The sequence below is a fragment of the Astyanax mexicanus genome, chromosome 15, assembly GCF_023375975.1.
Source record: "Astyanax mexicanus isolate ESR-SI-001 chromosome 15, AstMex3_surface, whole genome shotgun sequence".
Lineage (NCBI taxonomy): Eukaryota > Metazoa > Chordata > Actinopteri > Characiformes > Acestrorhamphidae > Astyanax > Astyanax mexicanus.
The window spans coordinates 7,045,881-7,070,973 of NC_064422.1; the positions used below are offsets into that span (position 1 = coordinate 7,045,881).

The window sequence follows — 25,093 nt, forward strand, 5'->3', positions numbered from 1 at the left end:
TTATCAATTTGATAAGAATACCAGGGCATACATTTATCTGAGCCTTTAGAGTATCAGTGGGTGTATTTCTAGACGCAGCAGAGCAGAATGATCCAGCGAGGTGCAGGAGCTGTGAATGTTGTGTGCGAATGTTGCAGTGGGTGGGTGCATACAGAGAACAGGGAGGAGTAAACACAACCAGGTGTTAGAATGGTGTCAATGTCTGGTAAACAGTGCATTTTAACATTGTGACAATGTTAAGAACACTAAACATAAAAATAACCGTGTGTGCTGGGACATTCTGGAACAGTACTTTTTTTTTTTTTTTTACCTTAAGTAGAAAAGATGGTTAACTATATGTCACTTGTGTAAGTATTTTTCAAAATATTTTTACCTCTACTTCTTACATTTTCACACAATTATCTGAACTTTCTAAATTTCCTTACATTTAAAAAATAGCCTTTTACTCCTATTACATTTTAGCTTGTTTTCATTCCGGCTTCTCATCGTTCAATAAAACCCCTATCCAGATAAATCTCTCCATTTAGATAGAGTGAATCAGATTGTGATTGGATGTAGAGAAGTAAAAACATTTACATTCTGACAACCTATTGGTTTATACTGTGATCCATCACACCTGCACATGTTACGCCCCCCCCCCCCCCCTACACACACACTCCAGCAAGAACATAGCAGACGTTGTACTAAAATACATTCATTTTCAAATTGGGCATATATGCAGCTGAAACAGGGAACAGCCTAGTGCATCGCAAACTTATCAACATTAACGTTTTAATAGAACATTATAGTCATTATGGCTTTTAGAAAAATGTGTTTTAGGGAGGGGGGGGGGGGGGTAGTAAGCTATAAGCTCCTGTGGCACGACCTAATCTTTTGTCCTTGATGGCATTTTTTCCTTACATTATTTTACCTTTTACTTTTGTAATTTAAGCTTGAGTTGATACTTCAACTTCAACAGAAGCATTTTAAACCCTAGTAACAACATTTGCAGCAACAGGTGAGACACAGGGACAGAGGCTTATCACTATGACGAATCTTATCATTATCAATTGATTTGATTATAATAGCAGTGCATGTGTTTATCTAAACTTTTTAGAGTATCTATCAGTGGGTCTATTTCTAGGTGCAGCAGAGCAGAATGAGCTGGAGGGGGTGCAGCAGAAGTTTGAAGTGGGTGGGTGCAGAGAAAGAGAGAGAGAGAGAGAGAGAGAGAGAGAGAGAGAGAGAGAGAGATTGCTATGAGATCTACCTTGTGCTCTCTCTCAGTTGGAGGGAACTCTTCTTTTTTCTTTCCTATGGAGGAGTGTAAGAGAGACAGCAGCAGGTCTTCCTAGCCCTTCTTCCTACAGTGCTGATAAGGACCGAGTGAGAGAAGAAGAAAGAGAGGAGAAACAGAGGGAAAGAGGAGTAAACATGGCTCCCAGCGCACTGCACTTGTTCTTGGGTGTAATTCTCGCCGTTCAGCCGGGCTGTGGATTTAATATAGACCTGCGTTTCCCGGTGGTTAAGGAGGGAAAGACTAAGGGCAGTTTCTTCGGCTTTTCCGTGGCGCAGCATAAACAGACGCAGAAGGGGGAGAAGTATCTGTGAGTAGCTGTTTTTCTTAACCTATATTTTATTTTAGTAGATGTTTATTAGCTTTCCCTCAGGTTTGGACGGGAGCCAAGCAGGCTGTAGCTGCGCAGGTTTACAAAGTAACCTCGTTAACAGGTCCATTCATTCATTTAGTGTGTGTTTTATGTGCAGTAAGCTGTGTAAAAACACAGTAAAACCACCTGCCGAACCACAGAACAACCTGGGTCCACTTCTCTGTTCGCGTTTTTTTTATTTACCTCACAGCGCTCGAGCGCTGCTGCTCACCTCACAAACCTGCCTAATCTACCTGCCTGAGGTAAACCGACTGTGGGCTGCTAAAGGATGTGGTTGACTTTCCACACTGATAAAAACACAAACCTGGTGTTTAAATCACGCTGGGAGTTCTCTGTGTAAATTCTCAAATTCTCACAAACAATCTCCAAACAGGGAACTTAATTAAACCAATGTTGTTTCTGCTTCACCCACAGGTGGCCACATTAACCTTGCGTAGGAAATAGCTTAGCCTAGCTTTTATAGTCTCCTCCCCTACCCTTTCCTCCCTGAGAAATATTTACAAATATACCTATCAAAATAAATAACTTAATAATCAAATAAAAAAACATTTGTAACATTTAACTGAAAGGGTAATTTAAAGTAAAATCCATGTGTTACCTAATTCTCAGCAGTAAAACCTGCTTCAGTAAAGCCATTAAATATTTCTAAACATTGTGAACCTAAATTGTGTTCTAAAGATAAATTGCACCCAACACCATATACAGCTTTGGGAAAAATGAAGAGACCACCTTATTTTCTAAATCAGTTTCTCTGATTTTGAGTAAAATTAACATTCCCAGCTGGCACGCAACCGACCTTCAACGTTGAAATGTGGTTGAAATTTGACTAAAGTAATGTCTGTTGTTGTTTCAACGTTGGAACATGTTAAATGGTTGTGCTAACGTTAAAACGTTAACGTTGAATCAACATAATCTCCTCAACCTTCTGCCTTTTAAATCAGCATTTTATATTTCATCACCATATAATTTCTAAAAACGGTTGAATGGAGGATTGAAAAAGTATTTTACTTCTATTTGCAGTAACTGCTTTTTAATCACAATGTTTAATGGGTAACTTTCTTTATAAGCAGATTTACTGCAGTGATGTAAGTTTATTAACACTTTGTTTACCGTAGGATTTTCTAATTTTAGTGAGCCATGGTTTATTAAAGGTTGAACGTATGACATTGAAACAACGTCGCCATATCAATGTTGACTCACTTTTCAAAATCAATATTGATTCAACGTTGATTCAAGCATAACTTTAATGTTGAAATGCCATCTGGGTTGTTGTTTTATTCTATAAACTACAAACAACATTTCTCCCAAATTTCAAATAAAATATTGTCATTTAGAGCATCTAAAGTTTTCTTTAGCAGTACTAATAATATGTACATTTTAACTAAAGTTTTCAGTAAAATGTTTAATAAAATTTTATAAGAAATGTAAAATTCCATGTAAATCAATATGGTAGCATATACATAGTCTAATAGACTCATGTAATTTTAAACAGGCTCCTACATATAGTTGATGTTAATAATTGTAGTCAGTGATACTGATTATAAAAATATGTTGACTCCAGTTTCAGTGTGGACAAATCACATAGTTAAGAACTGCTCACTCACTTAATGTACACTCAGCTTGGTCACCAAAAGTGACTAAACAGATTATGCCTTTACTTTCTAAATATCAGAATAATTCACATATAAACGTCTCCTGGGCATTTAAAGGGAATTAAAACATTCTCACATTTTGCTGTTTCTGTTGTTTTAAAGCTAAGCTAAGAACAAGATCTGTACTCAAAGGAAGCAAAGATTCAGGGATGGCAGAAATAATTGCTGAATAATCGAATAATTGGAAAAATAATCAACAAATTAGTCAACTAACAAAATAATAATTATTTGCAGCCCTAATTATAACATATTAATAGTAAAAATGTTGTTATATCAGTGGTTTCATTTTAGACTAAACAGCTTCCCATAAACACATATAGTGACTAAGGGAAATAAGAGTTTGCATATGCATTAATAAACTACATTCTTTATGAGTTTATGCTTAGTCAGATGTACCATCCTTTCTCTGTCAGTGTTTTAATACTCTAAAAGCTGTGGGAGGCGTTGGCCTAATGAAAAGTAAATGCAGGCACCAGCATTAGCTGACAGAATGCTGGAATGTGGAGATGCTGCTCTGAGACAGTCTGAGATCCTGCCTGAGGGCACAGAACAGTAAATGTGAGTGCGGGTGAGTTAGGCCTGGACAATATTTCGATATCGGTATTTATCGCGATAAGAAATGTTTCAATAACGGTGATATCATTTTTGTGATTTATCGATATGTATTATTTACAGACAGGCGTTTTTTAGCGGCGTCAGTTCACTGCAGCCCTGAACATAGCCGGGCTACGTCAGTGCGTGATGACGCAATCATACAGGCACGTAGCCAGCTAGGCTAGGCTAGGCTAAACCTGGGTCGCCTCCTCTCCGCACCGCACCTAAAATCTCCCGCGATGAAGCGAAACCGACCCTAACCGAGCGGATCTCCGCTCCGCACCTAAAACCCGCCCGCCTTGAAGCGAAACCGACCCTAACCGAACGGATCTCGGCTGCACTCCGCTCCTCTCCGCTCTGCACCTAAAACCTCCCGCGATAAAACGAAACCGACCCTAACCCGCTTGTTTTCATCGCAGGACATTTTAAATGAAGAATGAGCGGATAGTTGAGGGAGGCAGGTCTAATTCAGTGGCTCGGCGTTCAAAGGTTTGATAAACTTCAGACTTCAGCTTGCTCCAAATTGTTCTGGAGAGTGGAGCCGACCAGCAACAGTAATACATCCGTTCCTCCACCTCAAGCAGATTCACTACACACAATATCTTCCTTATTCTGGCTAAAACACTTGTAGTTTATGTTGTATCTAAGTTATTTATAGTTTATATAGGTTTGTTTATTTGACAGGGATATCATGTTCCCTTTATACATATGAAGGCTTTTTCTATTCCCTATTCTGGTTGAAGCACTTTTGTTTTGATCTGTTAAATATGTTTACAAAAGAATAAGAAGCTCTGCCTCTGTTGTAATGTAAAGTTATTTATATTGGTAATTTGTATCTAGGTTATAGGTTTATGTTTGACAGGGATGTCATGTTTTTATTTTGCTACATGCAAATAAAAGTGAGCATTGATTTATTCTGATCATTTTTTATTTATAAAGTATTATACAGTTTTTTGTGAGAGGAGGCTTTAAAGACTTCAATTTAAGATTTCAGACAGTAGTGTACAGATTTCCATTGCAGGGATTCTTAGCAGTTTTTCTGAGGCCTTCAAAGTATTTTATATAGTTTTATATAGTTTATATCGATATCGAAATTATATCGTATCGACCGAAATTAAGGAATATATCGTGATATAATTTTTTGCCATATCGTCCAGCACTAGGGTGAGTGCAGGTGATCTGAGAAAAAACCTGAGCCTGAGGATATGTTAACTGTAGTAGGTATGTAGAGAAGCACTCAGGTAATACTTTATTACACATACAGACCAGATGGTCTTCCGTTAGAGTTGGGACATGAGTACAAAACACAGAACGAGTCAATAATAATTAGTTTGCTTCTGCAATATTTAACCCTCATGTTATCTTATTGGTTATTTTTTATACATTAGTTAACAATGCTGTAATGATTAATAATGTCTTAACTAGTGGTTGATTAATAGAAAAAAAAGTTGTTATATTGTAAGATCTGTTAATTAATGTACCATTATTGTAAAGTGTTACTAAATGAGTTTGCTGTATTTAAAGGGAGCATTTCCTATTTTTATTTTGGTTTGGGTGCATTGTCCACCACTGGTACATATTAATATAAACTACTGGTCAAAAAACTTAGAACACCCATATTGTTTAGTCGTTCTTCAGCAGTGCTGTATGACCTGACAATTTTATTTTGCATTTTCTCGTCTAAGGAAGGACTTTATTCCTGCACTTCTTCACCTGTTAGACCTCTAATTCTTCTCTTCACTGCTAAAACTGAGACTTAGTCCAATCATGTTAATCTGAGCTAAAGGCGTTAAAAGGTGCTTAAGGTGTTGCCATGTGGGTCAGCCAGACGTGACTCTTCCTGTAGCAGTTTTCTCCATTTTTTTTCTCCAGTCTTTTAAAAGTGTAGAAAACAGTATTCCCCACTCTCTGGCTGTAATCATCTCTAATTTCTCTAAAGAAAAGACTTCTACTTTTAATAGTTACAGAGTTCTCTGTGTTTCTGTGTCATTTTCTAGGTGTTATGATGATGAAAGTGTGAATGTGATGTGTGTGTGTAAGTGTGTAAATGCTGCAGTAGAGAGTAACAGCAGTAACATCGTCTGTTCCAGGACTGCTTTACTACAGACATTGACATTTGTAAATTGACATTTTTTAAAAATCCATTTCCAGTATTTCAATTTAGTGCTGTGTGATAGAATGATAACGATAATTATCTCAAAATGAAACTTTTCCTCAATAGAAATGTAAGTCGCAGTCGATAGGCCCACCCAAGATGGCGGCGCGTTAACACGCAGCGGCCGCTCCGGGTCCGTTAAATGGTGCTTTTGTGTTACTATTTGTCGTTTTTTCCGTTTATTTCCTGCAAATATGTGCATCGGAACACCCGTGCACATGTTCTACCACTGCCAGACCCTGCTGCAGTGGAGAAATCAGCCAGAAAACACGCTACCGGACGAGGTTCTGCAAACGCTACTTGAGCTTAGCCTGCTAAGAGACCCAGGCCGCCAGCCCGCGGTGTTTCCTGACGCCGGAGCCCAGCGGAAGTGCCATCGCAAGCGGTGCGAGCGGAAGCGCGCAAAGAGAGCCGGGATCCGTGCGAGGCTAAAGGCTAGTCCTAGCCGGCCGGCTATACCATCACTCTTTCTGGCAAACGTCTGTTCCCTTGACAATAAACTGGACTACATCCGACTCCAGCAAACAACCCATCGTGAGTTCAGAGACTGCTGTGCTTTGGTTTTTGTGGAATCGTGGCTGAACGACAACATTCCGGACAGCGCCATTCAGCTAGCCGGGCTAACCGCGTTCAGAGCGGATAGGAGCGCGGCTCTATCCGGGAAGACCCGCGGTGGAGGCGTGTGTGTTTACATCAACACGGAATGGTGTAACAACGCTGTGACTGTCGCCAAACACTGCTCTCCGCTGGTGGAGTTCCTGATAGTCAAGTGCAGACCTTTTTATTTAGTACGGGAGTTCTCCGCCGTGCTAATAGCTGCTGTCTACATCCCACCCAGCGCTAGCATTGGTGCTAATGCTAAAGAGGCTCTGTGTGAACTATCGGACTATCAGTGATCTGCAGAACAAACACCCAGACGGACTGTTTATTATCGCCGGAGATTTCAACCACGCAAATCTCAAGTCAGTGCTCCCTAAATTCCATCAACATGTGGACTTTGCAACGAGAGGAGCGAGCGTGCTGGATCTTGTTTACACAAACATCCCCAGCGCGTACCGGGCGGAGCCCCGCCCCACCTCGCTTTCTCGGACCACATGTGTGTTTGGCTGACTCACATACAACATACACACCACTCATCAGACGCTCCAGACCAGTTCAGAAGCAGGTGAAAACCTGGCCGGCAGGCTCCATCTCTGCCCTTCAGGACTGTTTTGAGTGCACTGCAAGAAAGCCCAGCAGCGTCTCTACTTCCTCCGGAAGCTGAGAAAGGCCCGTCTCCCTCCACCCATTCTCACACTCTTCTATAGAGGGACCATTGAGAGCATCCTGAGCAGCTGCATCACTGCCTGGTTTGGGACCTGCACCGTCTCTGACCGCAAGACCCTCCAGCGTATTGTGAGGACAGCTGAGAGGATCATTGGCGTCTCTCTCCCCTCCATCACGGACATCTACACCACCCGCAGCATCCACAAAGCAACCAGCATTGTGAATGACCCCACCCATCCCTCACACAAACTGTTCTCCCTCCTGCCTTCGGGAAGAAGGTACCGCAGCATCCGGTCCAGCACGACCAGATTCTGCAACAGCTTCTACCCCCAAGCCATCAGACTCCTCAACTGCAGAGACTGAACTGATGGTTTTTTCTGTACATGCACACACACTCTTACCCCACTTACCCCAGAAAATGGAAAGCACTAAAAACCCTACTACCTCACTGGACTCTATTGCACACTGTGTAATAGAGGTAATTACTACCTCACTGGTCTTTTTTGCACACTTTTTGCACACTGCATAATTTGCACACTGTCTTGTTATTTATTATTCTTTGTCTGTATTGTGTTGTATTGTCTGTCTGCACTTTTGTACTGTTGCACTATTGTTCTGTATACACTGTGTTTATGTGCACCATGGTCCCTGGAGGAACGTTGTTTCGTTTCACTGTGTACTCTGTATATAGCTGAAATGACAATAAAAAACACTTTGACTTTGACTTTGAAAACTTCAATATGACTTGTTTCAGAAATGTTTCTAACAGACAACGAAAACAGCCAATGAGAATAGGATTAGCGCCACGCTGAACCAATCATGTGGCTGGAATAGAGTTACGTCAGGTTAGGTTGACGCCCATGGGTTAGAACGTGGGCAGAGCAGCTCACGTGCTAATGTTTGAGCCGGGCAAGAGAAGTGAGTGAGTGGAAAGAAACCTTTAAGTGCAACAGAAAGTGATTTGATTTATATTTTGATACATATCGATATTGACTGATGGAAAACTATACTGTGATGAGATTTTTTTTTCATATCGCCCATCCCAATTTCCATTACTACTTACCATCTGTAAGCTGCTGACCAAATATTTGTTTGCAAAAAAATCACCCCGATTTTTTATATATATATTATATATATATATATGTTTTTTTTTCAGATTAAAAGTTTTGTTTTTTGTCCAGTTATTTTTCCTTAAAGTTCTGGCAGTTTGCTGCAAAATTTTGTACATTGTTTTTTGTATCATTTTCAGTTATTGACTGAAGCTGAAGAGCTCCATTGCAAAAATAAATTGTTCTAAAACTTTTGAAAAAATTATACATAACTGAACTTCATAACTTCAGATATTATCACATGGCTCACAGTAAGTGGCAAGTTGTAAGCCTCTTTGTGTGGCTGGGTGTTTCTGAAGCACCCACAACCCCCCTGCCCTTTCTGCTCTGCCCGTATTTGGTATTTCCTGTCCAATTGAGATGAAGCTATCATCATGCAGCATCTGCACCCGCTGAGGGCACTTCAAAGGACAGTGCTACTTAACAAAGGCCATACTTTTGTTGCTGGCATAGCTTTAAACACAATCTGTACTGTGCTTTTTAAGCAACAGAGAGACATCAACTCATTCAAGAGGAGCAGCTGGTAAACCAAAGTGCTTTTAAAGTGACTTTTAGATTGGTGCTCCTCCATACTGTCCAGTCTGTGTAACATGAGACACATGGGGGCACATGGTAACGTTGATGGCCTATTTATTTTGACTGTCAAAGATTTAAAAAGTAAATAAATAAGAGAGAGAGGTGGTTTTATTTTAAGAGGAGCATTTAAATGGATGGAGAGGAACTCATTTTAAGCTGCCATTTAAGATTTTAACAGGTTGCCCCTGAAGAACGACCTCATAAGGTGCTTTACAGGCCTGTAAATTGACTGCATGCACCAGCAATGTTTAAGTGTCGGATAACAGACAGACACTCTGTCTTCTTGTAGAGCATTTTCACACAAACCATAAAACACCGCCAGTGCACATTGCCAGATGACCTTTACTTATTTAATGATATTATATCCAGTGTACAAGTTAATAGATCTATCTATATTGGCAGTAGGGGTGGGTGATACGGCTCTAAAATAATATCACGATATTTCAGGGTATTTTTGCGATAACGGTATACTTGCCGATATAGGAAAACAGAAAAATAATTAATTAATTTCAGGAATATAGTATAAGAGTATAACAGCATAATCATAATGTGGCAAAATGAATAATATAGCATTAAATAATATAATGCAGCAAAAAATATTGCAGAATATTTAGTGCATGCATATAAACTGCAAACTAAAATAATTATACAACAAATACACCTAAAGCTTCACAGTAAATAATAATAGACTACTTTTAAGACAGAACATCTCTTTTATCACAATATGGATTTTTAATATCACGATATTTCTGTGTCACGATATATTGTATACGATATAATATTGCACACCCCTAATTGGCAGTACCGATTTCACATTGTAATCAATAAAAATGCTTATTTATTTGTTGGTGATAAAGAAGGAAGTTTGGGAAATGGTATCAATAAATAGAGGAAACAGAATACAATGACATATGACAATGACAATGACGAATAGTGTCCTGTCTCGTGACTATTGTCTTGTTCCACTGAAGCGCAATCAAGTCCAATACTATATGCATATTTGATCTTCTACATTAAATGTGGTTGAAAATTTTGCCTCATCTTGTCAGTTTCTGTTTTAAATGGACAATTCTAGCCAGATGATGCCAGTCACAATCATCATCACCAGGCATAGGCCATCTAACGATATGGTATTGTCATGATACATTGCCCACGATGATGATGATATTACTATACTGTGAGTGTGTGATACTACTCGATATATTGCAAGACAATTCTCTACAAAATACTTTACAGCGTCTATGTTAATGAAGAGAATAAAACATTCTTAAATAAATTAATATCTGGAATTATGGATTTATTGCTATCAGTTTCACAGAATTTAGCAACCAATGTTTAAGAGCATCAGTCACTCCGAAAAATGAAAGAATTCAAGCATTTGCGAAGACCATCAAAAACGTTATGATGAAACTGGCTCTCATCAGGAGAGAAAAGGAATGACCAAGAGTTAGCTCTGTTGCACAGGATAAATTAATCAGACCTCTTTGTTGTATTCGTTCATAGTCTGTATGACTTCAGTATTCATTGAAAATATAGGGAAAAAATGAATATATTGAAAGAGAATGTGTGTCAAAACATTAGACTGGAATTGATAATGTATCACAAATGAAAACAATGCAATATATTGCAAATTATATAGATATTTTGTCCTATCCATACTGTCCACTGTGAGTTTGTATGCCTTCTGACTTGTTCCTAAGTACTCAAATGGTGCTGTGGACCAAGGAACATAAAATAAATACCCGCAACTTAAAAAATAAAATGTCCAATCCATCTGGTACCTACTTTTATGCCTTGCTTCATCTCTGATATTACATGTCTCCTTGCTATGAGCATGCTGGCCAATGTTGAGTATCACTCACCAGATAACACCTCACAACCTATACAGATATGCATCTTTCCAAGCTTCAGGCCTAACAGCATGCGCTCCCTTTTTACTGTACATGTGAGACATCTTCATCTCACTGCATCTCAGGACCTCTAAGTTTGACGAGGACACTCTCCAGACGTCCTTCTTCCTTCTGCATATCCTCAGATACTGGAATGTGCTAACTCACGTTTGCTGTGGGTCCGTTATTAACAGAGGGATCTCAGTCTGGCGTATGTGTCTGCAGTGTTTGACTGAGTTATATAGCAAACCCCTGCTTCTGTGTAATCTCACCATAGAGATGTGATGTCCAGCCTGCAAGCTCTGAGCTGATATTTGAGAAGCTTCAGGATGGAAAAGATGTAATGTTGAAAGCAGCATATTCCTCCCCTGTCTCTCTCTCGCGCTCGGCGTGTCTTTAGTTTCCGCCCATTCTCGTTTTTCCGCCAGTTCTCGGGCTCCCTATCTCTTTATAAAGGTGTTTTTTCCCAGCTGCGTCCCAATTCACTAGCCAGGGCTGCGGTCTGCACAGATCTGTTTGGCAGAGGAGAGCATTTGAAGATTTTACACCACACGTGATTGGTCTGCAGGTTTACTGTGCCGCAGAGCACGTATACCGTAAACACAAGAAATGTTCTGACGCTTTAAATGAACACTGTCAGAATTAAATCCTTCTCAGTAGTTTATTGGTTTGGGTCCGCATTGGACAACGTCTGGGTCCGGACCCGGACCGCAGTCTGCATATATGTGATCCCTGGCCTCGACCATATACATGGTTCTGTTTTATAAAACCGCTACTTGCTTCCCTGCAGAGAACAACAAGTTCAATGTTCAGTTTTACAGTGTTAAATATTTCAGGTCAAAAAAGACTTTTTATATATATATATTTTTTATAAAAACAAGTAAGTGAAATCAAGAAAGACCATATTTTATTTTTTATAAAAAAAGTATTTATGTTAAGTTAATTCAAGAGAAATGGTCTTGTAATTTAATAAAAAAACTTATTTTTTCAAGAAATAGTTCAAGTTTAAATGTCTAGAGATACATTGTTGCTGTTAAAAATGCATTTTCCAATAAAGGCAGTATTGGCAAAACTGGTTATGTTTATGGTAAGGCGGCAGGAGGTGGTGTCTGCAGCTGCTGAAAGTAACTAATAAAGTAACTTGTAAAGTAACTTAGTTACTTTTAAAATCAAGTAATCCATAAAGTAACTAAGTTGCTTTTTAAAGGAGTAATCAGTAATCAGATTACGTTTTCAAAGTAACTATACCATCACTGCTGATAACAGTCTGGATGGTCCCTTTTAGCTTTGGTCCATTTGTTTCTTTCAAAAAATGTCTAAAAATGAGTCATTGCCACTTTTGGACATAGTTAACATAAGGAATCTGATTTGCTGTTTTTTAAGGTTTTAAGAGACATCTATGAAGTGTTGCTGTGCTTGACAAAGGTTTTTGGTTCTATCAGCTATTGTTGAATGACGGTTCTTGATGCAGTGCCGTATCATAGGGATTGAGATCACAGGTGCTTAGCTTAGGCTTGCTCTCTTGCCCTTTAGTCACTGAAGTATAATAACCGAAATATTGAATGATTTTCAGAATCTTTTAACGATATCTTGCACTGTATAGAGAGAAAGAAATGCTTGGTGATGTTTATTGAGGTATTTGTTTGATAGAAAAAGAGTTATGAATCAGAAGAGCTACACAATAATAGTTGCACAAAAACTCTAATTCAATGGAACCAGCTCATTGTTACTGTAAAATTGTTATTTTTGGTTAAAAATGATGAACAATTAGTTTAAATCTCAATGTATTGCATGGATGCAACCTGCATATGCTTAAAATGTGTATTTTAATGTATTTTATTGTGGTAACATATCATAATATAATATAATCCACCTCTCTCTTACTATATACAGCTCTGGAAAAAAACAACAGATCACTTTAAAAGACCACTTCTGTTTCTGAGTCAGTTTTTCTGATTTAGTTATTTATAGGTATACTTTATGTTTGAGTAAAATGAAAATTGTTTTATTCTATAAACTATAGACAATATTTCTCCCAAATGCCAAATAAAAATATTGTCATTTAGAGAATTTATTTGCAAAAAATCAGAAATGGCTAAAAAAAAAAAAAAAAGATACAGAGCTTTTTAGACCTCAAATAATGTAAAGAAAACAAGTTCATATTCATAAAGTTTTATAAGTTCAGAAATCAATATTTGGTGTAATAACCCTGGTTTTAAATCACAGTTTTCATGCATCTTGGCATCATGTTCTCCTCCACCAGTCTTACACACTGCTTTTTATATATGATACTGCTTAAGTAAGAATCTCATTCGTACTTTCCTCATACTCTCAACTTTTTACACCTTCCCCACCTTGTTTTCAGCCTGTGGAGGGTCTGCAGGTTCTTTGTATGTTCTTGGCCGGTAAGGCAGGCCCTGGGCTGTTTCCTGGCCTCTCATTGGCTCTTTCAGCCCCCTGACCCCGAGGAATGCGGGGAATGCTTCATCCTTTGCCTGCTCAGAGGACCTGCCAGGTTGCAGGTTGGGACAGGTCTGGGAGAGAGGGCTTGGGAACCTGCTACCTCACAAACATCCTGAGCCCTGAAGCATTTGTGCCATATTACAGACCTCCACACACACACACACACATATTGAGGTCTGTCCGACACAGTCACCCTGACTCATAAGAGAGAGTTTATTAAATGTAGTACTTTACTGGTGAAGTAGGTGCACCTCATCATTCTGATTTCTCTGCATTGAACATTTAATTAAACTGGTGAAGAGTGTTATAGTGTTTGTGAGGCAGCTGCCAGCTGTCTGCACACTGTGGAACCATGGCTCTAGGCCATGATCCTAGTTTCATTTCATGAGGTTTTCCTTCTGTCTTTCTTCTTCTCCTTTTGTGCACTTCAATTCTATTTAAGAGAGCTTTGTATCATAATTATATTCTTCAAATTGGAACTGTGGTGGAACCTCTTACGGTGCTTTGAGGAACCTTTTGCAAAATGCTTAAGCTTTTCTTGAAGGTTTCTCAAATGACCTTAAAGGAACAATCAGTAATATAGTACGTGAGCAAGTATGTGTAATGGCTACAGGAGCCTTACACGGGTTGCCAGATTGACACACAGTGGCAAGTGGTGACAAGTCTTACTCTGTAGCTCAGGGGTGTCCAAACTACGGCCCGTGGGCCATTTGCGGCCCGTTTCCTTTTTTGGAGCGGCCCGCGAGGTATTTTAGAAATAGAATGAAAGTTGGCCCGCTGTTAAGCAGGTTTTTATAATGTGAGATTCAAAGTTTGAACGCTAGGTATCAGAAACAGAACAAAGAGTCTAAAAGAGGAGAGGATGCGCATTTCTAGTGCAGAAAAACGGGCCAAAGAGTCTAAAAGCAGAGAGAGTGCGCATTTCTAGCGCAGAAAAACGGGCCAAAGAGTCTAAAAGCGGAGAGGGTGTGCATTTCTAGAGCAGAAAAACGGGCCAAAGAGTCTAAAAGCAGAGAGAGTGCGCATTTCTAGCGCAGAAAAACGGGCCAAAGAGTCTAAAAGCAGAGAGAGTACACATTTCTAGAGCAGAAAAACGGGCCAAAGAGTCTAAAAGTTGCTGTAATTAAGGAGTTTTATATTAAGAGACATCATGAAATTAAACATCAATTTGAAAAATCTTAGTTTACACAACACTGTCAAAGATAAAGATAGTAAGTCAAGTAAAATGGTGTGTAAATGAAATAATCAGGAAAATGTATTATTTAAAGTGGTATATTTCATTATTTGTTTTATTACAGAGTGTGGCCCGAGACTTCAAATATATTTCTCCTTCTGGCCCCCAACAAAAAAAGTTTGGACACCCCTGCTCTAGGCCATGATTCGAGTTTCATTTCACGAGGCTTTCATTCTGTCTTTCTTCCTCTCCCTTTGTTCACTTTAATTCTATTTAAGAGAGCTTTGTATCGTTATTATATACTGTTAAAAAAAGTTTTAGGCTTTCTTCAATTTGGAACTGTGGTTGACCCTCTTACGGTGTTTTGAGGAACCTTTTGGAAAATGCTTAAGCTTTAAAGTAACCTTAAAGGAACAGTCAGTAATATAGTATGTAAGCAAGTATGTGTAATGGCTACAGGAGCCTTACACTGGTTGCCAGGTTGACACACTGTGGCAAGTGATGACAAGTCTTACTCTGTAGCTGATAAGTGAATGTATACATTTCCATACATGTCCAAAATGTCTGTCTCTACTATGCTACTAGTGGTGATAAATAGCCCTGCTATGGTTAGCAACCTTACTGAAGCTTAGTGATTACCTGTTCAGCAAACAATTAGCCAGCTTGCCCACTTCAACACAGTGTTTGCATGCTGTTGTATTCTATACCCGGCAGCCCTGAGTGTGGAAATGGGACTGGGGATGTGTTTATTGTATGGATAATTTAATTCATCATAAAGTTACACAAGTGTGTCAGATCTCTCTGTTATAAAGTTATGAATGTGTATATCGGCATTGACAATGGCAGATATAAACATTTTTAATATTGAATATCAGCCCAGAATTCACACATCAGTGCATCCCTAGTTTTTTTTTTTTATTTTAATCCATTTTTCCTGCAAACTCTTTGTAAGGTATGCAACAGCATCAATTACATTTCAACATTTTCTATTTGGGGGCAGCCAATTCTTTGTAATTTCTACAGTATATGGTTTTACATTGTCTTGTTGAAAAAAGCATATATGTCCCCATAATAAAGGCAGAATATGTTGCTCGGAGATCTTTTGTGCACTTTTTTGCATTAATGTTGCCATTGCAGAAATGTACTGACACAGCTCCATACCATTACAGACCCTGGTTTTGGGACTTGCTGATAACAGTCTGGATGGTCCCTTTCATTTTTAGTGTGGAGCTTTTCCTTCCTCTACTTTTGTATCCCTCATTGTACTATACTGTAGCACAGACAGATTGTGTTCTTTTTATTAATGGTAGCAGTGCAAAAAGGTACTTTTTGGCAGTTAAGCTACTTTAATCTGTTAATTACAGTTTAGACCCATTAGTCACTTACATTCCTCAAACATTTCAGCTTCCTCACACAAAACATTCCCCTTCCTGCATAAATAACTATTATCTACTCTTTCTGTTTTTTACTCCCCACATTCTTAATTCTTCACATCCTCCCATCTGCTCCACTGCTCCACTCCACTAAGTGGTTCTTTAAAGCAGAATATATCATAGCCTGCTGAGTAGTTTAATATTGCTATATATAAGTTACTACTTCCATAACCAACCATATTTATAAGTTACTTAGTTGAATAGAGAGGTAGAAACAGGTAGATAAATGGAACAGAGTAGAGAAACACCAATTAGTTTTAATACCAATACATAAACTTTGTGTATTGGTTGATAACTTTACTGAATTGTTAAATGACCATATACCTCATTATGTAGAAAACACTTCAGAATTGAAATGCTGTGGGAGCTTCCTAGACGCAATGCTAAAAGCAGGACAATAGCCAGTTAGCCACGGTGCTAACTGTTTTTCCAAGCTGGATTACTTACTGGTAGTTGTTGACAGCTATAATGTTACCTGGTCCAGATTCGAAGAAGATAACAAAGTGTTGTCTGTCAGTCAGATATGTTTGGAATGAGCACGTAGGCAAAGGGGAATTTTGGAACAAAACCATTCTTATTCGTCTTCTGTTGTTTAATGGAATAACCTGAACCATCTAGTATTTAGTTATAAAAACACTATAAATGGACCTAAAATGCTCAATGTTTAAGTATTCAAAAAGATATTTCTCAAAAGCTCTGTTGCACAAATTAGACACAAGTTTATTTATTATTAAAGCCATTAGATGCATTGCAGTATTAAAATTAGCTACAATTCCCTCCTTTCTTTAGTTAACAAATATACTAAAGGTTTAAGTATTCAACGAGATATTTCTCAAAAGCTCTGTTGCACAAATTAGCCACAAGTTTATTATTTATTATTGAAGCCATTAAAGGCATTGCCGTTTTAAAATCAGCACAATTCCCTTCTTTCTCCAGTCAACAAATAGATTAAATCCACTATGCATTTATATTACTCTTCAAGCTACAATACTAATATATTTTAAACAGCTATAGTTACTGTTCATGAAGTTTACTTGCACCCCGTATCCAGAGTTTCAGGGAGTTTTAACACTTGTGCTGAATAAATGATTCTGTACCCAGGACCGATTCTGGGCTCCTTTGGGGGAAGAGAAATTATTTTTTTTTGAGCTGTGAAACGATTGCATAAATCCATTCCTCTCTATTTTACTCAGATAAAAACCCTCATATTGCAAGGAACAGCAACAGGAGCTCTTTAGATAAAGTACTGTTCTAATTTTTCTCCAGGCAGGACAGAACAAGTTGAGTGTTTGTCTCCAGAGGGCTGACCCACCTAGGCATCTTAAGGCCTGTGTTCCAATAAAAAAAATATATATATACAGTATATTTTACGCCAAGTATTAATAATGGACCTCAAACTAAAATTATACAATATATCGCAGAATTGATACTTTGTCCCACCCCTAGTCCATACCATACACATGGCTGATGTGAAAGCTTCTGAAAAAACACCCTGATTCTGAGTAACTGTTTACAGTATTTACTAGTGCTGTATAGGGAATTAAAACTGTAATTTATTAGGCTAAAATCTAAAATTCTTAATTGTGGAATGAACAATGGATCTAATATTTTAAGTCCAACAGACACTGAAATAATGTTACGTAATGTAATTATGTACTTTTAATTGAACTTTTTGCTATAGGGCAGTTAATCTGTCTCAGGGTCAGACTCACATCACTTTCAGCCACCTCATGACCTTAAAGGCTCTTAAGCCCTTTTTTTACTGCACAAACTGGCAATTAATGCTGGCTAAAGTGATGAATAAGTAATTCAGAGTAATGCTGCAGTGCTTTTACAGAGTGACCATGAATCAGCATACTACATTTTGTCCCATTTCAGCTCTAAAGCATTTAAAACAGTCTAGTATAACTGTTTTCCTGCAGAATCCTGAGATGTGTTTATCAATTTTTATCAAACAACAGTTTGAAAGACAGGGTCTGGGAGGTTGATTAAGTCAGCACAGTTGGAGCTGCAGGTTTTATTGAAATAGGCCTTGGCTGAGCCCTGAGATATTTTAGTCATCAAGACAAGCCTGCTGGGAAATATTACTGTGTCCTCACCAAACTCAACAGGGAATGGCCTTTTCCTCCTCCTCCTCTCGGCAGATTAGCTGAAAGCTCTGGGATGAGAAGCGGATAAGGGGCCTCAGGCGTGACTGGATATGGCTGCCTTGGGACTCGTGTGTAGAATAGATTCGGTTTTCTATCTGAACCTTGTTTTTCAGCACTGAAACCAGCATGATACAAGAGGACTACCTGTCAGCATATACAGCAGGATACGAATTAGATGACCCTAGAGTCCCCTTTCTTGCTGAACAGTAATGTTTTGTCAACATGGTATAGCTGAAAAAAAAGTATTGAAAGCTTATATGGCATTATCTGAGCCTTTCCTGTGGGAGTGTAAAATGTTTAGTAATATGTGAGAAATTTTGGACACAGCATGAGCACCTTTGTCTTTTTACACATCGACATCTTCCTAAAATAAACTATTTTTTATTAACATGTTGTTGTGACTGTTTAAAAATACAAAATGGTTTTAAAAAAAAATCAGTCGAGCAATAAAACCAATCGGAAACCTGAATCCAAATTAAAAAATGTGATAATATTGATTGTAAAAACAGAAAACAGTTAACATTATAACATTATAACATTTTAACAGCCACAAGTGCTTTTAAAAGCACTGTCCGATGCGCCTTATGTATGAATTCCATTATTAAGTATTAAGGAGCAGTAAAGAGTTTCAGTGAAGTTTCTCCAGCACCAAGGTTGAAGCAGTATTAGCATTAATATAATTTTGGTTCCACTTTAAAATAAGAATACCTTTATAAAGGGTTTATAAATGGTTTACAATTAGTTTATTAATGGTTACTAATTAGGTTGTAAATGGCTGAAAATTAATTAATTATTACTTATAACACATACATAGAAAGTGCAACAATAGATGGCTGTGGGTTTACTACTGTTGCCCTTTCTACGTGTGTGTTATAACTGATTATTAATGATTTTTAAGGCATTTACAACCTAATTAGTAACCATTAATAAACTGTAAACCATTTATAAACGCTTTATAAAGGTAGTATTATTTTAAGAAGGTCCTTTCTCTCCAATCCTGCCTCCCCAGCTACCACTTCCCGCATAAGATTATTTCCACGACCTTCAAGCTCTACCTGCCTAAGCAGCTCACATGACTCACATGATGATGAATGAACTTAACTCAAGCAGCAGCATGTATCTCCAATTACTGTATTAACTGGCTGCAAGACGTCTTTGGATATCAAATTCTAGCTGCCTAAATAACCCAAACCCAAAGCTCACATGGGTTGTCAGATTGAGAACACAATGGTAAGCAACGATGCCTAAGAATGGAACCACTCGAATGTTGAAATTAATTCAAATGCCCCTCGCAACTACACTAGTGTTTATAATAAATTACCAAGGTATAGTTAGTCAACCCTAGCTGAAGATAAGTGCTTACGTGCTAAGGAGAGAATTAGCCAGCTTGGTGTCTGTCTTCTGGGCTTTAAACTGTGTCTATTATTCAAACTCAATGTCGATATTTACTTTCAATTTCCTCTGTCTCTGAACGTAGAGCTTTAGTGTTCTATACCTGGCAACCCGGGGTGTGGAATTGTGAATAGGGAAATGGTGGTGAGAGTTTAAGAGGCTAAAACCCACACAGATTATAGTGACCACACTGTTAAAATAAAATATACTATCTGAAGCTCTGCTGACGAGATGACAGAGCTTAAATTTAACATTTTTTCTTAATGTATGCTCATTTTATGTGTTTTATGAGTTCCTATAGAAAATATAATCCTTATTGGTCCTTTAAATTCATTAGTAGTTACATCACCAACCCTTCTGTCAATTCTATCAGATTCTAGCGTAAAGAAGAAGAAGCCACCTGAGCTCCAGCCAGATGGTTATCAGAGTTCCTTCTCTCATGCACTATTATATACTGATGGCATGGTCCCGATTGGAAAGTGTTTATTTGCGAGGTTATGTTCTGGAACAGTAGTTGATTTGGATGGTGAAAACCATACTCAGAGAGCCAGCAGTCACGCTGTGTCCTGTAATTGAGGTGTGCTCTGTGCAGCTCTTTGGCTCCACAGCTGCTGATTGAAACATTAAGAGTAGAGGCTACTCTGTGTCTCTCTCACTAATAGCAGCTGCTGCCCATCAGGCAGGATGTTTGTCTAATAGAGATGCTACTGACAGATTTGCCTTTATAGACAGAGAGGAGACACATGCATTTACAAATACACCAACAACTGCAGTGTTACTCATGTGGGGTTAGTGTATACATCAGTTAGAAATAAAGAAATGCAAGATGAATGACAGATGACCATTTCTTATTTTCTAATTATTTCTGTATATTTAGATATATATGTGTAGATACGCCTTATTGAAGAATTTACTTCCAAAACTGATACTGCACATCTTATCCCAATTTAATTCACCATTTTAACTCAGAATGATCACCAGGACAGTGGGTGGTAATGATCGTGAACCGCAGTGTCTGGCTAGAACTGTCAGTTTGAACATACAAGTGACATAAATCATGGGACACGATAATAGTTTATGTCATATAACTTCATGTAATGTGATAATGTGGCAGTTTAAACGCTGCTTCTGTTATCTGGAGATCGCTTGTTCGAATCATGGTCATGCAGCTTGCCATTAGCTGCCGGAGCCCTGAGAGAGCACAATTGGCCTTGCTCTCTCTGGATGGGTAGATGGTGCTCTTTCCCCTCATTTCCAAGGTTGATGTCGTTTAGCACGAGGCATCTGTGAGCTGGTGTATCAGGAATAATTGGACATGGCCTTGATATTTTTTTATTCTTAATTTTGTCTGATCTTGTCTATCATATATTTCTTAGCAAAGAGAGACTATTAACTGTATGTCGACTTTTCTAGAAAAAAAAGATTTACTTTTTTATGTTTCAATAATTTAGGATATTTGAAATATATTCCAAATACAATGTCTGAATGTTTTTAATTAACAAAAGTTCATCAATCTCTTAAAGGGTGTAGTTTAATTATTATGCTATTATATTATATAATTATTATTATATTATTGGCATTTATTGGTCTTAAAATTACAATAATTTTGATTATCTCAAAAATTTTTGGAACAATGTCACTCCTGGTGCTGAAACACGATTTTGTTTGCCCACAATCAGCTCTACCTGTGATTTCCAGCCACAAGACTTCACTACCCAGAACACACCACTCAGACACTCTCATGATCATGTGACGCCTTCAGGAAGTTGTTCACCTGAGTACTAACACCTGGTGAGCTAGGTATATAAGACTGCCCAGAACTGTTCACTGATATTGACTCTGTTTATTCTTACTGCTCGCTGTATTACTCCTTTTGTTATTAAAGCTTTGATTTTAAGTCTGCGCTTGTCTAAATTCTGCCTAATCATGACAAACAATATATTGTCTAAACATAAATAAAAAATATATATATCGTGACAGGCCTAGTGTAATCGTTAGACACTGGATGATAGCTTATACACATCAGATATCTTACATTTATTCTAACCTGCAGAATTGAATTGGGCTCTAGAAACAATTTCTCCATAAAAATTCTGCATCATTTTGATGTATTATCATAGGAGTCTAATGTAGATAGACATTTGCGCTGTAATCAAATTCTCACTCCCCTTTACAGAGTAGTAATTGTAAATAATTGTCCCATTTACTAACTGCTAATTGTATTAAACTCTTTGTTCCCTGCTTATAATGGCAAACTCAATACTGCAGCTGACTGTTTGTAGCTGATAGCATTAACCTGTTCTCTGTGTACTGAAGTGAAAGCAGTCGCTGCTCCACTGAATCATTTATTGAGAAGTGGATTTACTGATGTAGTGTAGAAGCTGTAGTGGTTTTCTCATGTGGGCCATTATCAGAAATCAGACTATGTAGAAATAATATTTTTCCAGCTTAATTTACTTAAATTATTTCCTGTCATGCATGTGTCCTCCCTGTTATAGCAAGCTGCACAATGGGCTGGACAATTTTAGGGAAAATCAATCAGCTTTTGATTAAAACATGGTTAACCTAAAGCTGCAGACATGTTGAATTGTTGAATTGATCATGTTGACTGTTCTTGTTCAAAAATACTTGTTTCAAAGATATTTTTTATTCTCTAAAATTATTTTAGTGACCTTAAAATGTAACAGTGACAGGGAGGTTTAAAGTTTAATCTTTACCTCAACTAAATATGGAATATGGAGTATATAGAGTTTGAGAGCATCAGTTGTAGTAGTGAAGTAGTGAAGAGGTAGAGTTACAGGTATACAGTGAATAGATCTATTTGAGTAATGTTCTAATCCATATTATGGCAAGAACCTCTCAAGTAGATAAAGAAAAACATTCATTTAAAAATTGAAGAAAAATCAATCTGAAACGTTTCAAGAACTTTGAAAGTATTCTCAAGTTCAGTTGCAAAGACTATCAGAAACATTAGAATGATGAAACTGGCTCTCATCAGGACCGTCCCAGGAAAGAAGAGCAAGAGTTACCTCTGTTGCACAGGGTAAGTTCATCAGAGTTGCCTACCTTAAAAACCACAAGTTAACAGCACCCCAGATAAGAGAGACCTACATGCTTCAGAGTAATTTTTTGGTTTGTTTAATACTTTTTAAATTACTACATGATCCCTTATGTGTTCCTTCATAGTATTACATACAATGTAGGGAAAAAAATAAAAACAATTTAAAACATTGAATGAGAAGGTGTGTCCAAACATTTGACTGGTACTGGTAGTAATAAAAAAAAAAAACAGAGTAGACAAACACAATTAAAAAGAGCATATTATATTGAAATTGAGCCATGCATTATCTTACATGTTTTATTTTAACACGATTTTCTCTGCCATTCTTGGAGATGTTCCATCTTCCTCTTTCTTCATTAGGAGATGTTCTGTCTAGACAGCAGCACACAAAGCCTCCTATCAGCTTGACTGCATCTGCATGTAGGTTTTATCTTACTGTTCTGAGGCTTGTCGTACTTTTACACCCCCTAATTTAAAAAGAACAGGTTCCAGCAATCATATCTGATCTTATCTCTCTCTCTCTCTCTCTCTCTTTCTCTCATTCTCAGTCTTTCTGGGAGGGACTCGTGTTGCAAGTTTTATCAGCATGTTGCTGTTTAGACTGTTGCGTGTCTGGTGTCTGTCATGATTGGTATATACAGTACACTATATTGCCAAAAGTGTTGTCGTCTGCCCTCACACATATATGAACTTGAGTGAAATCCTCTCTTTAATCCATGGAGTTTTTCCACAAGGTTTAGGAGTGTGTTTATGGGAGTTTAGTATGGAGTGAATTTTGTGCCAATTTTTTTTACGTAAAAAACTGGTGGGGTGGTCGTGGTCAGTCTTAGAGGAGGGTTCAGGGAACCTGTCAGTCCAGAACCAGCTGACCAATGGAGATTCAAGCATGCAGCCTTCTTCTAAGCCCCGCCCACCCAGGAAAAGTGTACCAAAACTCTGAAGCAAAAAACTGAAGCAGAAGCAAAGGAGAGATTCCAGAAGCAAAAGACTTTAAGAGAAAAATAAAAAAAAATCCACAGAAAATTCACAAAAAATAAAAAGTAACCAAGTATATTTAAATATATATATATATATATATATACTTGCTATACATTTTTCCTTTTGATTCTTAAAAATCAAATCATCTTTTATTTTTTTGTGTAAAACTTTTGGCACAAAATTCACTTCATAGTTTAGCATTCTTCCAGAAGAGCCTAAAGTCAGACACTGATGTTGGACAAGAAGGCCTGGCTCACAGTATCCGCTCTAATTCATCCCAAAGGTGTTCTATCAGATGGACATCAGGACTCGGTGCAGGCCAGTCAAGTTCTTCCTTACCAAACGCACTCATCCATTTCTTTATCTTCTTTATCCATTTCTTTTCTATTTCTTTATCAAGCGTTAAGGAGCTTGATATCTGCACTGGTGCTCAGGCATGTTGGAACAGTGACCGTCCTGAAACTGTTCACACAAAGTTAAAGCATGAAAAACATTGTTTAAAATCTTTTGGTATGCTAAAGAGCTTTAAGAATTCCTTGAAATTCCTAGCCATGAAAGAGATTGGAACACCTGAATTCAATGATTTGAATGGCTGAGCTTCCTACGCTGCCCTAATAAATGGTTTTCTGCCTGTACAATGCACACAGTTGGTCAACCCAAGACTTGAGTGGGAGGGGGAAGAGTTAAGGGTGTTATATGGCATTTCAGACTAAGAATTTTTTAAAGGCACACTCCAAATGAAGGGCTATGAGAAGTCATTGGCAATATAGCAGCACAAGCAACCACACTGCAAAAAATCCATTGGCAAAAACTAGACAAAATATATGTACATTAAACCAAAGAATCTGCTAATGGGGTGAGCCTTTTTTCTCAATAGGATTTCCTAAAATAAGCAGTCACAAAATGTACCAAAATAAGTATAGGTATGACTTAAATAGGATTTTGTCTCTTGCTCATGAATATTCAACATATCGCCTCTGATTGGCTAACAGCACTGCAATGCAGCAAGACGAACAACAGTTAGAAACATTTTAAAATCAAGACATTTTTACACTAATAACAGTTTTTTGCAATGTTATATGTTACTTTACAACATGTGTATTGACCTACTAAGTGCTGTTTAACTGACCAAGTCCTAGAGTCTCTGTAAAATGCCAAATCCACCGGAGATCCTATGTAAACCTATGTAAACACACAGGTCGGTAGTAGGGGTGGGCGATATGGCCATAAAATAATATCACGATATTTCATGGTATTTTCACGATGACAATACTCTTGGCGATATTACAAAACACTTTAAAAAATATATTAAAAAAATACACTATACACTGCAAGAAAATAAAAAAATATATTTTATTATTACATACAATATAATACTGCACACCCCAAAGTGAGATATTAAAAAATACAAGAATTTTATCAGATTTGTAACAAAGGTCAATTATCCAGAATGTTATGATATTAATAATGTACTCAAAATATCTCCATGTATCCAGAATTAAAGTAAAATAAATGATACTCTAGCAGCTATATAATGGGAAATGTGATGGGT

At 37.8% G+C, this 25,093-nt stretch overlaps 1 protein-coding gene across 1 annotated transcript in view; it reads left to right on the forward strand.

The window, feature by feature from the left end:
• The first annotated feature begins 1,216 nt into the window (after positions 1-1,216).
• The window catches only part of itga3b (integrin, alpha 3b), an 85,370-nt gene continuing 61,493 nt past the window's right edge, over positions 1,217-25,093 (forward strand). Inside the window, exon 1 of the mRNA XM_022669343.2 lies at positions 1,217-1,586. Coding sequence (XP_022525064.2) covers positions 1,414-1,586 — 173 coding nt within the window. The 5' untranslated portion in view covers positions 1,217-1,413. The remainder of the gene's footprint in view (positions 1,587-25,093) is intronic.